Consider the following 15470-nt stretch of genomic DNA (forward strand, 5'->3'; position numbering starts at 1 on the left):
AAGTCTGAACCAAAGTAGGAGTTGAATAACTATGTCCTTTTTTTCTGTTAGCATATTGTTATCTTCACTGGAGAGCTACTGTACAACTTTGTTTTATTTTAAATAAATGTAAAGAAACTTCTGTGGTGATTATTCTTAGTATCCTTCAGCAACTTAAGTTCTTTAGACTTTAGAATTATTTTCTGACACTATTTATCCATCAATCCCTCCATTCCTCCAAAGAAACTCTGGGTGGCCATAAAATTGAATTACAAGTACAGTTAATCCTTGACTTTCATGCATTCCTTTAGTGACCAATCAAAATGGTATTGAGAAAAATGACTTATGACATGTCACATTTATGACTGCAGCGTTCCCATGGTCACGGGATCATAATTTGGGTGCTTGGCAACTGGCATATATTTATCAAATCTGTAGCATCCTGAGGTCATGTGATCACCATTTGTGACCTTCCTAGCCAAGTCTGACAAGCAAAGTCAATGAAGTCAGATTTGCTTAATGAACACATTATTCACTTACTAACTTTAGTGGTTTGTTCAAGAACCATGGCAAAAAGATCGTAAAACGGTGCACAACTCAACTACTGCCTTGATTAGCTGCGGAACTGTTGGGTTCAATTTTGGTCATAAGTCGAGGACTACCTGTAGTCTTTGTTTAGGTACTGTTCAAGTACAATAGTAATGACTTGGCAACCTCTCCTTGGATTTATGATCTTTTCAAAGGTCATAAAACAAAGGAAAGCTATAGTAAAATTGTAATGTTTCGCTTAGCAACTGCTTTACTTTACAATCAAGTAGCATGTCCCAGTTGCGGCAGTTTAACAAGAACTACCAGTAATAAGTAACATTTCTATAATTCTGAGTTACCTGTATGCACTCTTTCTTAAAGACTCTTTTTTAACCCCCTATATGTGTCCTTTTTTGTTTTCTGGTCTTTACTAAGCTGAGGCCAGTTTTCACTCTTTCTCTCCACATTTTAAGATCATTGCCTCTGACATGTCCAAACAATAACAGAAGGAATTACAAATATTCTGTATTCTTAAAGCTTAATAGAAGTTAAAAAACTCTTCTCCCTCCTTTTTAAAAATTTCCAGAGGAGGTTTGTCAAAGTACAAACAACAAAGAGACTTGAGGTATCTCAAAGACAAATTGATCAAGGTATAAGTTTTTATTGATTACTGCTCAATATCAGATTAATTATTTGTCCTGCTTTGGCAAGAATGTTTGATGTGTTCCACTTTTGGCTCATTTACATCTGGTTACACCATGTTTAGTGCCTGGATTTGTATTCATGCACTGGAGTTTTACAGAAAATAAGGAAGATAACTTTGACAGATATACATCTGCTGTTGCCTAGATAAAAGGCTAGGTTGCATATCTCCACCAACGCTGCCTTCTTTACTCTCTACAAGTCTTTCCATCTTCTGTTTCTTCACTTCCCACATATCTTCAGAAATTAGGGCTGGCAAGTCCCCTGGACAGAGATTTTTAAAAAGCACAGGATATCTTAGAGCAAAATAAAATCTATTTTGTCAAAAAGTTTAAATTGTGCTGGCAAAATAAATATAATCTGCAAATCATTATTTTTCTCAATATCAATGCTCAGGGAAAATTTGATAGTTCAGGTTGCAAAATACTGGGGGAGTTTGGGGTTTTTATTTTGTAATATTTCTCAAAAAACAGTCTTTGGCTCAGAAAGCTATTTTCCTTTGCTAGTGAAATCGAAACATTAATGGGTGTTTTATTTTGTTTGAGGAAAAGATAATTCATTCTCATTGTTTAATGCAACTAAGTACAAATATTTCATGCTTTGAGATTTTGAATGAAAATGCCTGGGCATTGAGCCCAGGCACCCGAGCCATTGAACAGATTTCTGCTTGTTGGATACTGCCATTTATAAAGGAAAGGGGAAAAAAAGTGAATTTCTGTTGCAAAACAAGAATGAGAATCCAGGGAAATTGCATCTTTCTTTATTCTACCTCTAATTTCAAGTCTATTCACAAAATTTTCATATTAACAATGTAAACCCATCCTAGTAAATTGAGATCCAAGTTAATAGCCAGGAGAAGAACAAATTGTCACCTTTGAAGTTCAGAAGCAAAAATAAGTTAAAGTTTAGACAAAAGAAAAACCAAGCTTTCTATTGGGAAGAAGGAAAAGGTGTTCATGTCTCCAACTGATACTAACAACAAATCACATGGATCTTTATTATTAATAGCAGTAGAAACAAACTGCTTCAATGTGTTTTGTTTTCAACTGGCTTATTTATGGCAGCCTTTCTTAATCTCAAAACTTCCATATGTGGTGAACTGCAGCTTCTTTAATTGTCAGTCAGAATGGCCAACACAACTGGAAAACATAAGTTTGGGAAGTGTTGATTACATTATAATACACCTATCGTACCACTGAAGTCAAAAGCAAGTTTGCTAATGATAACAGCAGGAAGATAGTCAGGCAATTTAATTTATGTCATTAAGAAAATTCCTAGTGAGACTTAAGGTTTAATTGAGCAGGTAAAATTTATTACACGAGCAAAGCCTGTTAATTCTCTTTTAGTGATTTTAAAAAATTAAGCCAGGAACACTTGTTTTGCACATAACATGCATATTACAGTGGCTCATGATCTTCCTTAGTGTTTCTTATAATTGAACCCCAACGGGTTGTTTGGACATAATTTTCAGAATTACCAGTCTACGCAGCCTTTGAAATTATAGGACTAGGAATCTGGATATCTGGACCATGCCAGATTGGAGAAGGTCCACTTTTGTTAATGGCTGTAAGCTTGTGAATCTTGCATGAAATAACTTGCTGCAGCTTTTTCCTTTGCTCAGATAATACCTTATACAGCTCAATGGCATTTACTGCTAAGTAAGCACCTATAGGATTGTGTTTCAATGTAGTTCCTTTTTCCAGCAGTCTGGATAGATGCAAAATGTTCCATTTTATGTTGTGATTTCTCTTACTACAGGCGATGGTTGAGGAGTGGTACCCTCCTGAAGAGATCAGAGTAAATAAACCACCTCCTGATAATGTAATATTGGGTCATGTGATTCACAGATTGATGGGACTTGTATATCCCCCAGGACCGGAACCACCACCGTCTATATTTTCTCCATTCCCTTTGAAAGGTTGCATTTTGGGAAAGCTCTATAGTGGGAAAACCACCTGCTTAAACTTCTTGGAAAAAGGTAGGGTGGATTTCTATTTTCCCTAGAATTTACTTCCCCCTTGATGCCTTTGTGTTCTCTGTCACACAGAGGGCTCTCCCCCCCTCCCCGAGTAATGTGTTTCTTCAAGACAGTTTATGGCGGACTGCATATCCATTTGAGTAGATCAAAACTGAAAATGGGAGGACTCCATTCTCACACTTGGAACCCACATTTTCAGACACATTTCCCCTTTTTCTTTCTTTTCCAGTGTCATCTTTTCCTATCCCTGCAGGCTCGTCACATTGCAGGCAGCATTTGAAATGTACTAGGGATAAAGGGGAATGGGTTGATGGTTTGACTGTAGCAGTCAAAAGAGAGAACTTAAAAAGAAAAAGAAAACAACATTCATCGAAGCAATAGGTTGCCAATTGAATTTGAAAGTGCTGTTGAGAGTATTTGGGTTAAAGTAAGTGGTGAAATGAATTAAAAACTACAGGACTTGCCTGACGAGAGCATGTGATGCTTTTCAAAAACAGACTACAGATATTTCCAAGAATTGTGAAATGCTAATGTTGACGGGGGATTGTCCAATATCTTAACACATGTACAGACAAAGTCTGCTAAATAAGATCCTTCCAGGAAATTCAAGATGTATGACATTCATTATTTTCTCCTTCAAAGAAGGAAGCACAAGGTGACTTTTTGCTCTCAACTTGGTACAACCAAGTTAGAGAAGAGTACAGGTAGTCTTTGACTTACAACAGTTCATTTAGTGACCGTTCAAAGTTACAATGGCACCGAAAAAAGTGACTTATGACTGTTTTCCACATAAACGTTGCAGCATAAACGTCCCCTTGGTCACATGATCAAAATTCAGACACTTGGCAACCAATCATATTTATGATGGTTGCAGTGTCCCAGGGTTACGTGATCAGCTTTTGCGACTTTCTGACTAGCAAAGTCAACAGGGAATCCAGATTCACTTAACAACCATGTTATTAACAAATGCAATGATTCACTTAACAACTGTGGCAAGAAAAGTCATAAAATGGGGCAAACACATTTAACAATATTTCACTTATAGCAACATAATTTTTGGGCTCAATTGTGGTCGTAACTTGAAGACTACCTGTAATTGAAAAAAACATAGTTCACTGCAACACTGGGGAATGCAGCCATGCAATGCTCCATGTAATGATTTCAAGGGAAGCTGGTAGTGATTGATTGTTTTAAATTATATTTGTAATGTGCTTAATATACTTTTTATTGTATGCTACCCAGAGTCATTTTGTGAGAGATAGGTGGACATATGCACCTAATAAATAAATAAATAAACATTGGAGAGCTGCCTTAGATTTAAACTTTAAATTTTAATAAATGGCTATGATAAGTAGAGTCCATTGGAGGAAAAGAAAAGAAAAAAATAAACAGTATGTCAGCTACTGAATGAAGATGGCAAAATGCTCAAAGCAATAAGGGAGACAGCTGTTTAACTCTTAACTTTGGCTCAGTTTTAACAAAACAACAGAGTTCGAAGGGACCTTGGAAGTCTGCTAATCCAATCCCTGCCCAAGCAGGAAATCCTAAACCATTTCAGGCAGGTGGTTGTGATCAGTAAAATAAAAGAGCAGGATTTAAATTTGAGGTTCATAGAAACATGATCAGAAAATATGCCTTGACTTTGGATGAGTTTAAGTCTTCACATTCTAGGGAACTGGTGGAGTGGCTGAACCTTTGTATTGTTCCTTTAGGAAATATTTGGAAAACCGACAAAATGCCACTTGACAGCAGGAGGGCAAATGTCCTTTCTTCAGAAAGAGGAAAAAGTAGATAAAGATAATTAGAGACCAATCAAATTTACCTAGATATCAGGGAAGAATCTAAAGCAGATCATATTGATTTTTATGCACCAAGAAAAACAGTTGTATGTTTCTGTGACTTGTGTCACCCTCAATTTTGAAAAGGTTCTGGGTAGCAAACAGAAGCAAAATAGAATTCTAAACAATCAAACCCAAACATTCAATAACAATCAACATCCTAGTTATTAACTCGCCAAGGAAAATAACCTCTAGCAACAATTACGTAATGCAGGGAAGGGATATACCCTGATTCACCTTCTTGGTGAGAGGAATGGCATATAAATTCAATGAATCAATCAATCAAAAAGCATCAACCCCAAAGACTTTCTGGAAGACTAGAGTCACAAGACTTAAGTGGGGACTAGCTAGCTCAAAAATTATATATGAAGAGTGTTCATCAAGAGTTCCCCATCAAGTTGAAGGAAGTCTCAAATAGTCTACAAGGTTCAATCCTGGGCAGTACATTCCTCACCTCTGTCTAATAACCTAGATGAAGATGTGGAAGGAATCTTTATCAAATAGCTTGTTCTCCAAAAGAAACAATATTCAAACAATATTATTAGATTAGACAAATGGCTGAGGAATGCAACGTAGTTTAAAAGAAACAGGTGTAGTGCTAAGAAATCAGCGGTATCTTAGTTACAGGCTTGCATATAAGAGAGTGGGTAATGTATACAGTATCATACTGTAAACGTGTACACACAGACACACAGAGAATTGTTCGTATTTGTTCAAAATGTCTAGATATAGAAGCTGTTGGCAGAATCAGCAATGTAATATTGCTACAAAAGTCCCATTTTAGGCTGCACCAGAAGAATTTATAAATGGTTCAGAGGAGGGTTAAAACCAGCAATGCATATTGAAAAGGGACAGGACCTTCATTGCTATGTATTAACTATCATTTTGGGGTTTTGACACCCATCTTGGATGTCATTGAATAGACAGGAAGTAATTGTTCTACTTTATTGGAGCTTGTTTATCTAAGACCTGCTCTTTATAGTTCCAGTGTATAGGATATAGAGCACTAGATTTAAGCTAAAGAAGATGGATTCTGATTTAATTATTTCTATATAAAAAAGCAAGAAATACCTTAACAATGGAATCAGTAGGTTAGACAACCAGAACTTAATTATGTGCTGAGAATATTTCAACCCTACTCTGGGCAGGGGGATTAGACTTGATGACCTAAATGACCCTTCAAGACTGCAATCATAATAAATTATGCCAATGATTTAGGTACTATCCTGTTTAGAAAACAGTACTGCCAATTAAACAGAACAAAAGCTAGCAGAACAAACAATATTGGTATTTATTTATACACACTCCAATGAAGTTCCATATGCTTAGGAGTAATTTAAAATGGCATTAGCAAACAATTGGACGGATCAGTGAAATCACTCTGAAAGGAGATGTACTACCTTGCCCAGCAACTAACTTTGAAATGCCTAAGGACATGTCTTCAAATCCCTAAATCTTAGGAGAAAATGATTAATTATTAATCCTATTAAGCTCCTTATATCATGTGCCATAAGCATTTTGATTCTAACTGATCTGGGGTTTTCCCAAATCCACAAAGGTTTTTTTTCCCCCTTATCTATTTCATGGCTCTTTGTGGGAAAGCCAGGAAGTATGGATCCAGGGGCATGAGTGATATAGTTCATCAATCCTCCAGAAAGGAGGACTTGGTTCTACAAAGAATAGGAGTGAAAATTCTCTAAAAACATATTTCTGTCATTTTCATAAAGATACATAGAAAAGCATGCCTGTGACCCCATTTCCCTACTATCTCTTTTTATAATGGCATAAAATATAAGCCCATTACAAACCTGGTTGTCTCTGTCAGTTTTTAATATCCAGGTCCTATCTCTGGATGCATTGATTTCAGAAGCAATTAAATCCTTCCATGAAAATGAAATGTCGATTGAAAGTCTACTACCAATCAAAATGGAAGACTCTTCCTTGAATCAATTGCATGTAAGTAAACCTGGCGTGGAATGGTAAACTGAAATTGTGCTTCCAAGGACTGTGAGCTATGTTTGACCAGACCAAATAGACTTTAACAATTGATACTAAGGCTGTCCTAAAAAAAAAAAAATCCAATTATATCCTTCCAAATACTTCCATAAACTATTGATTGGAGGCAAAAGCCTCTATTTGTGATGCCATAATTTTCATTAAAGTTTGCAGAGGAGAACTTCACAGATTAAATCTCTGTTTCCTGTTGTGCCTTGTAAGAATAACTGTTTGAATTCTGCTGTCTAAAGCAGCTTTTTTTTTTTTTAGTTGGTATTCATATATTGAAAATAGGACTTTTTTCTAATCATTCAGTGACAAGATGAATGTCTGTGGTTATTTAAATTATCTGTGTTTAGGGATGTTACTCTTAAGTCCCACTTCAGGATTGGGGTGTAGCAATAGCAATGGCATTTAGACTTATATACTGTTTCATGGTGCTTTACAGCCCTCTAAGTGGTTTACAGAGCCAGCATATTGCCCCCAACAATCTGGGTCCTCATTTTACCCACCTCGGAAGGATGGAAGGCTGAGTCAACCTTGAGCTGGTGAGACTTGAACTGCTGACAGCCGCAGTCAATACAAATAGCCTGCAGTACTGTATTCTAACCACTGCGCCACCACAGCTCTTCCATGTAACTGGAGTTCTTCTTGGACTCTCAGCTCTTGCTGAAGGAGGTAGATGGCAATTGCGGCCAGAAAGAAATTCACACAAATTCACAAATGATTCATTACCTGGTTGTTAGGATAATCACTCATGCTTTGGTCATCTTGTACCTAGACCAGTGATGGCGAACCTTTTTTGGCTCGCGTGCCACAAGTGGGGGGAGTGCAGGGTGGTCGAGTGCAGGTGTGCCGCACCCATAATGCAACGCGCGACCCCCCCCAGTGCGCATGCGCGCAAAACGCGCGACCCCCCCCATTTTTACATTTTTTTTTTGCCCTCCCCATGCTCCAGGGGCTTTATAGGAGCCTGGGGAGGGCGAAAAGAGCCTCCCCCGACCCCCCGGAGGCCCTCCAGAGGCTTCGGGGACTGTCCAGAGACTTCCCTGAAGCCTTCGGAGTGCTTAAAACCACCCTCCGAGCAAACCGGAAGTGACTTCCAGGTTGCTCGGAGGGTCGTTTTAAGCGCTCCGAAGGCATCAGGGAAGCCTCGGACGGTCCCTGAAGCCTTCGGAGCGCTTAAAACCACCCTCCGAGCAAACCGGAAGTCACTTCCGGGTTGCTCGGAGGGTCGTTTTAAGCGCTCCGAAGGCATCAGGGAAGCCTCGGACGGTCCCTGAAGCCTTCGGAGCGCTTAAAACCACCCTCCGAGCAAACCGGAAGTCACTTCCGGTTTGCTCGGAGGGTGGTTTTAAGCGTTCCGAAGGCTTCAGGGACGGTCCCTGAAGCCTCCGGGGGGGCGGGGGAGGCTCTTTTCGCCCTCCCCAGGCTCCTAATAAAGCCTCTGGAGCCTGGGGAAGGCGAAAAATAGCTTTTAAAAAGGTGAAGTCAGCTGGCCAGCGCGCGCATGCGCGCTGGCTAGTTGACAGGGCAGCGCCTTGCGTGCCCTGACAAATGGCTCCGCGTGCCACTTGTGGCACGCGTGCCATAGGTTCGCCATCACGGACCTAGACTATTGCAAAGCCCTATACATAGGGCTGCTCCTGTACAATTCAAGATGCTGTTAATCACCCAGTTTGGTGTAGTGATTAAATCACCAGGCTGGAAAACAGGAGATTGTGAATTCAACTCCTGTCTTAACCATAAAACCAGCTGGATTACCTTGAGCCAAACACTGTCTCTCTCAGCCTAACCTATCTCACAGGGTTGTTGTAATATGGAAAATGGGAGGATGAAAGTGTGTTAAATATGTTCTCTTGGGTTATTTGTAAAAATAATAAAGAGGTGATACAAATAAAATAAATAAATAAACCAATAAATAAAAGTCTTTCTAACATTAATTAATTATATGCCATCAAGTCATTCTCTTGTCAGAGCCTGGTTCGCTGAGAGATTATTTATCTTCTGTGGTTTCTATCTATCCTGTATGATCAGACAGAGTCAGCATGCTCTGGGTATCATCAGTTAAATTGTGTTTCCTGATGGGACCCAGGAACGATGTTTTGTCTGTTATATGTAGCTCCCGACCGATGAAACTGCCTTCCCTCAGATATCCATATGTGCTCCACTCTTCCCTTATTTAAATGACAAAACCTGGTTCTTCCCCTAGGCCAGTGATGGTGAATCTTTTTGGCACCGAGTGCCCAAACCACAACGTGCTTGCATGTGTGTGCATTTGCTCATGCCAGAGTGCTGGAAACCCAAAAACCAGCTGGCCGGCACACACATGTGCCGGCCAGCTGGTCTTTGGGTTTCCAGCACACCTGTTTTTTGGCCGGGTTTTTTTGCTATTTCCAGCCCATTTTCTGGCCAGTTTTGGGGGGCCAAAAACAGCCTAGAAAATGACCTGATTTTAGGGCATTTTTTGCAATTTTGGGGGCCATTTTCCGGTGCTCCGGCAACCACAAAGACCAGCTAGCGATGGCACGAGTGCCCACAGAGAAGGCTCTATGTGCCACCTCTGATACGTGTGCCATAGTTTTGCCATCATGGCCCTAGGCCTTGTGCTAGAGTGGGTAGGGAGACTCCTTGTGTGATGAATGGTCAGTTACACCTTGTGTGATTTTTCTTTGGACATTTTCTGTTTTGTACTGTTTTGTTTTTATTTATTTGCCATATTTAAGAGCAACCCATCCCTCACACAGAGGAGTGGCATACAATAAAATACAAAAAGCATTAACAAGTGTGTAAAATTTAAGAGGCAGGAAATATTTAAAATGGATTAAAAGGTGGGTGAGGAGGACTTTCAGGTTGTCAACCAGTTCCACAGCTGAAGGCTTATCTGTCCACCTCATGCAAGGGCATAGAGCATATCTTTATGCCTTTATGGAAGTCCAGAGATAGAGGCCTGCCTCACAGGGTGGGTGGGGGGCTGGAGGCAACATCAGAGAAGGCTTTCTTCCTAGACTCTTGCCAGTTGGAATTCTTTGGCTGACTGGATCTACAATATATCTTTCCTGTTTGACTAGTGACGAAATGACGTAACGGGATGAAGACGGTTCTGTAGATTTAAATCCCCATTCCATGTAGGGATTTAATATCATAAACAGCACCTTGAATTGGATCCAGAAGCAGTCCAGCACCTAATGCAGCTCACACAGCAGAGGTGTTACGTGCAGCATTCTTTGGGCTCCCAAGTTTGCCAAAAAGGCTGCATTTTGTACTAGTTGAAGTTTCCAGATACTTTTCAAGGATAGCCTCATGTAGAGGCTTTGGGAGCCCAAAGAATGCACATTGCAATAGTCCAGATGGGAGATGACCAAGGCATGAGTGATCAGGTGAAGAACTTCCCTGTCTAGGAAAGGGCATAAAGGTTTTAAATAGTTTGCATAATATATGCCATTCGGAGTCATGAAGGAATCGAATGACCTTATAAATTTAATAAACAAACATGTGGCTCACAAGAATATATGTACATGTCATCCATTCCCACTTTGTTTGTGCTTATCTTTTACATCCCCACTAAACTTGTGAGTCCTTCTCCTTTTCTGAATCAAGAGAGCTGAAGGCATCTGGTCAATTGGTTACATACGGTTGGTTTTCATTGGGAGAAAAAGCAATGTCATGAATTCTCTTTGAAACTGGAAAACAATGCAAATTTCATTATCTAGCAGGAGGCACAGGAGTGGCTTTATGAAACATCCTAAGGCATTGGTTTTTTTTTTAAAGCAATAAACCCTGTCTTATAAGTCACAGCTGCTACATTCATTAGAACCCATGAGAAAACATTATGTGTGAATCCAGTCATTAGGATTTATAAATAAACAATTGTTTATCAAATTGACAGAAAGGAAAGGGATAAATCCAATACACTAATAAATAAATTGTACTCACCCAAGAAAATTGGCTTAAACAACTTTTGCTCAGTCCAAAGTAGGACCCCGGCCATTGTCTCAATACTACATCATATCAAAAAAGTGTTAATAATGTTCTTTCACTGGATTCTTGTTGAGTTCTTAAAAGTATTATATATTTATTCAGTGTTGATTTTTTTTTACAAAACTGTCTTCCAAAATTTACCAGTGTTTTACAGAGAGAAAAAGAAATGGCTAATGGTTTCTTTGCTTGTTTATTTGAAAAGGTTCTAAAAGAGGCTTCTAAGGCTTCATTGGTAGTATTGAAAACTTATGAGTCAGCAGAACAGAACATAGACATTGTGGAGCCCAAAGGTAAATCCATAAATAAAAATCTGATGTTGGAGTTCAGTGTTCACCCACACAAGGCGTAAAATGAGATGGCCAAAACACAAAGCTCTTGCTTTGCCAAAACTGCCACATAAGGATTGCTTAAATCCAGGTCACCTCTGGAGGGCAGCATAGAGCTCCAGAACATTGTAATTTGTTGCCACCACATATACCGCTACATATGGTTGCAGATACAGCCGAGCTACAGTAACCCAAGTTTGCAGCAGTAATTCATTTTTTCATTCATTATATCTATTTGAGCCTTCTCCTTACAACAGAATTTATGAACAATTTATATAGATTTGTAAGTTTTTGCAACAATTCTGTTACTGTAAATCTGCCACCTATATTACTTTGTAAAACTTTGACATTAATGCAAAGTCTTATCTCAGACAATTTCAACAAGTTTGGCAAAATGCTGGGCCAATGATTCTTACCATCAAAGTCCTTTACAGAACTACAGATTATAAGTTTCCGCACCAGAATTTTGCACATGATGTGTGTGGAGATAGTATAATTAAGCATGGCCAATGTCTCATGGTATGAAAGTTGGGTGCTTCCAAATTACTTGTTCACATTCTCTCTACATTGGAAGAAAAAGTTTTTTAAGTTTAAAATTATTGATTTGTTTTTCCATTTTGGCACATATTTTATTTTAGCTCATATGCTTTTTTTCTGTTTCTGTATTACTAATGTAAACATGCACATTGGTATTAAAAGACATTGATGTGGTTTGGGTCTATTGATTTAGTTCACATGCAGTGATAAAATGTTATTTGTTTTTCTCTCTAATGTTTTTCCTGCAAGTGCAGGATCCATCTTTTCAAATCAATAAAATGTTTATCCATTGGTTGTGACAGGAAATTAATTAAGTTGGGCTGAAAGAGAGTGACTGGCCTAGTCACCTAGTGGGCTTTCATGCCCAAGACGGGGCTAGAACTCTCAGTCTCATAGTGATTGGCTAAAAAATCAGCCAACCAGCTTTCATGCCTAAGGCAGGACTAGAACTTAAAAGTTTTCTGGTTTCTAGCCTGATGCCTTAACCTCTACACTACGGATGTCAAACTCGTGGTATCACGTTGCTGTCACGTGACAGCAACTTTTTCCCCTTCACAGAGGTGGGGTGGGCGTGGTCTGCAGATGACGCATCTGGCCCGCAGGCTGCCAGTTTGGCACCCCTGCTTTACACCAAACTGGCTATCAGTTTGATAAGATGCTAAATAATGCACACTTGGTTATGATAATAATGTGATGGAATGAGAAGAGTTGCAGCTAATCCGAAAGCTATAATCATGATAAAATTCAGGACTCAAACTGAGAAATGTTGGCTATACCCTAATTCTTGGGCGCTGAATGCATAGATGGTAAAAGGAATAGTGAACAGACAGAACTGAGAAATTCATCAGTATCCATTTATTTTAGTTCATGTTATACATAGGTAAGCATTTTTGTACATCTTAGTATTAAATTGTATTATGTATCTTTAAAAATGCCATTGTATTGATGATAAATCAGTTTTCAAGATTTGTTTGGCACTGAGAGTAGTAGACTATGCACAAAGAATTAATGTTAATATCCAGATCCTAATTGTTTTGCTTTTTGGTATTTTACTGTTCCTAGAAAGTATTGAGAAACCAGGCTCTGCTGTGATGATTGACCAAATGGAGATAAGTGAGGATGAGAATGAAATAACCAAAGTATGAACTGGATTTTAACTTCTATTGTATTTAGCTATTAAGGTTGTTTCTGACAAAAGTCTGAAAATTGAAGGTACAAAATAGACATCAATCAATATACAATTTATTTTTCTTGTTCCAGAAAATAGAATAGAGACAATAATTTCCAATTTGGAAAGAACATTTTGAGGATATAAGCCACATACAATTTTATATGTGTGTGGTCATTATATACAAATATGCTGGTTTGATAAGATTTGTCGACCAAGCTGGCGAAAACATATTTTATACCTATGCAATTATTTCAGCCTTTTAAGCTATCATTGGGGTTTTTCAATTCAGCTTCAGAAGCTAAACTGAGCACGGCTGGATCCCTGGGATCCTTCTGTATTTTGAAAAATGTATATTTCTTTTCTTCAGGTCAGTTTTCCCCAATCTGGTTTTCTCCCTGCTTCTTTGGGATAGAAAGTGGGAAAAGTTGTACAGTTCATTAATTGTTTGGTTTCGTGAGGTTTTTAAAAAACATTTTATTGCTTCAGCATCCAAAATAATTTGAAACTTCTTGTATGCTGTCCCCAAACAGCAGCACCCAATATTATATAGCCGTGATGGTGAACCTATGGCACGCATGCCCGAAGTGGCACACGGAGCTATGTTGGCTGGCATGCGTGATGTCCATTTCTCTTCCAGATTTCTGGTGCACATGCGTGCACAACGATCAGTTGGCCTTCATATGTGTGGCAGTAACGGAAACTGGAAGAGCTGGTCTTCCATTTTCCAGCATGAGCATGCAGCCGTTCAGCTGATTGTTGCGCGTGCATGCGCTCCAGTAACTGGAGTCTAGCTGGCTGGCGCACCTGCACTTGCCAGAAACCAGAAGTGCATTTTCCAGCGCGCGCATGCCCCCTTGGCAGCTCCTCTTCCAGGTTGCGTCCCAGACAAACGTGCGGCACTCCTTTTTGGGCACTCAATGCCAAAAAGGTTCTTTATCACTGTCATATAGCTAATTTTTAGAAAGTAGTTGCTGAAAGCTAGGGGAAGAACATTAATTGATTAGTGCAAGTTCTTTCTTTGAACCTAAATAACTCTTTTGACTATAATTTATGGCTGAACATGATTCATGTGTCTTTTTGAAGAGAGTCTGAACTGAGCTGTAAGTAATCCTTATGGGGAGAGCTTGGAGTCAAGCCAAGGGGACAAAGTTGGAGAGCAATTGTGAATCAATAAAGATGGCCAAGACAAAGCCAAATGCTAGACTGACTGTCTTTGTATCCTTTGCTTTGGGGAGCAATCCTTTGGGATTTTCTCCACTCCTATTTAACATCTACATGAAGCCCATGGGAGAGATAACCTGCTGCCATGGAGTGAGGCATCATCAATATGCTGGTGGAACTCAATTATATATCTTTGCCCCTCACAACTACGCAATGGTGTTGATGTCCTGCCTTAGAATCTGAAGTCTGTGGATGTCTACATGGGGAACAATCGATTTCAACTGAACCTTGGCAAGACTAAGGGCCCTTGAGTTTTAGGGTCTTCTGGACAGTGGTGGGTTTCGGCTCCTGTTGTAACTGGTACGCTGCAACAAGGTTGGGTGTCCACCATAGGCATGTGCACTGCGCTTGTATGTGCAGCCACCGCTTGCGACGCTCCACCTGCTCGGCAGTGTGTCACGTAGGCGCCATACGCTGCGTGTCCGTGTGCAAATGGCCCGTTTCCTTTAAATACAGGTAAGAAACGAGGGAGGGAGGGCGAACCCTCCAATGCACCATTGCGGTACGGTGGCTGCTGCTTCCAGCAGGCACCGGTATGCGGCATACCATCTGGAACCCACTACTGCTTCTGGATCTGTGAGGGTTATTGTTGCATCATTTTGTTCCATATGTGCTGTTGTTCAGTCATGTCTGACTCTTCATGTGCCCATGGACCATAGCACACCAGCCACCCTCCCCCATTCTCCACTGTCTCCTTGAGTTTGCCCAAACTCATTCCCACTGCGTCAATGACACTATCAAACAATGTCAATATCTGCTATCCCCTTCTCCTTTTGCCATCTTTTCCAACATCAGTGTCTTTTCCAATGAATCTGTTCAGTGTGTAGAATCATAGAACTGTGGATTACCGTGTTTCCCCGAAAATAAGACAGGGTCTTATTTTCTTTTGACCCCCAAAATAAGCGCTTGGCCTTATTTTCAGGGAGGTCTTATTACTTTTGAGGTGCAGGAGGCAGCGAGCGTGGTCACCTCATGCCTGCTGCTGTGTTGCAGTATTTTCAGGGACAGCTTATTTTCAGGGGAGGGCTTATTTTAGCGTGTGCGCTCAAAAGCCCGATTGGGCTTATTATCTGGGGGGGGGTGTCTTATTTTCAGGGAAACAGTGTAGGAAGAGAATAGAAGAGTCATCTAGTCAACTCTCTAATGTGCCAGAAACCAATTAAAACTATTCTTGAGAAGTGATTGTCCAGTATCTTCTTAAAAACCTTTAGAGA

The 15470-nt window shown here is 39.7% G+C and overlaps 1 protein-coding gene across 4 annotated transcripts in view; it reads left to right on the forward strand.

The window, feature by feature from the left end:
• The window catches only part of SPEF2 (sperm flagellar 2), a gene marked incomplete at its 3' end in the record, with an annotated part of 113731 nt that overhangs the window by 33560 nt on the left and 64701 nt on the right, over positions 1–15470 (forward strand). For all 4 annotated transcript variants that reach the window (XM_081942872.1, XM_081942873.1, XM_081942874.1 and 1 more), the window contains exons 11-14: positions 2968–3187; positions 6851–6981; positions 11204–11291; positions 12927–13003. In XM_081942872.1, the coding sequence (XP_081798998.1) occupies positions 2968–3187; positions 6851–6981; positions 11204–11291; positions 12927–13003 (516 nt within the window). The remainder of the gene's footprint in view (positions 1–2967; positions 3188–6850; positions 6982–11203; positions 11292–12926; positions 13004–15470) is intronic.

The sequence above is a fragment of the Natrix helvetica genome (assembly GCF_964273705.1).
Source record: "Natrix helvetica genome assembly, chromosome: 2".
Taxonomy (NCBI): domain Eukaryota; kingdom Metazoa; phylum Chordata; class Lepidosauria; order Squamata; family Natricidae; genus Natrix; species Natrix helvetica.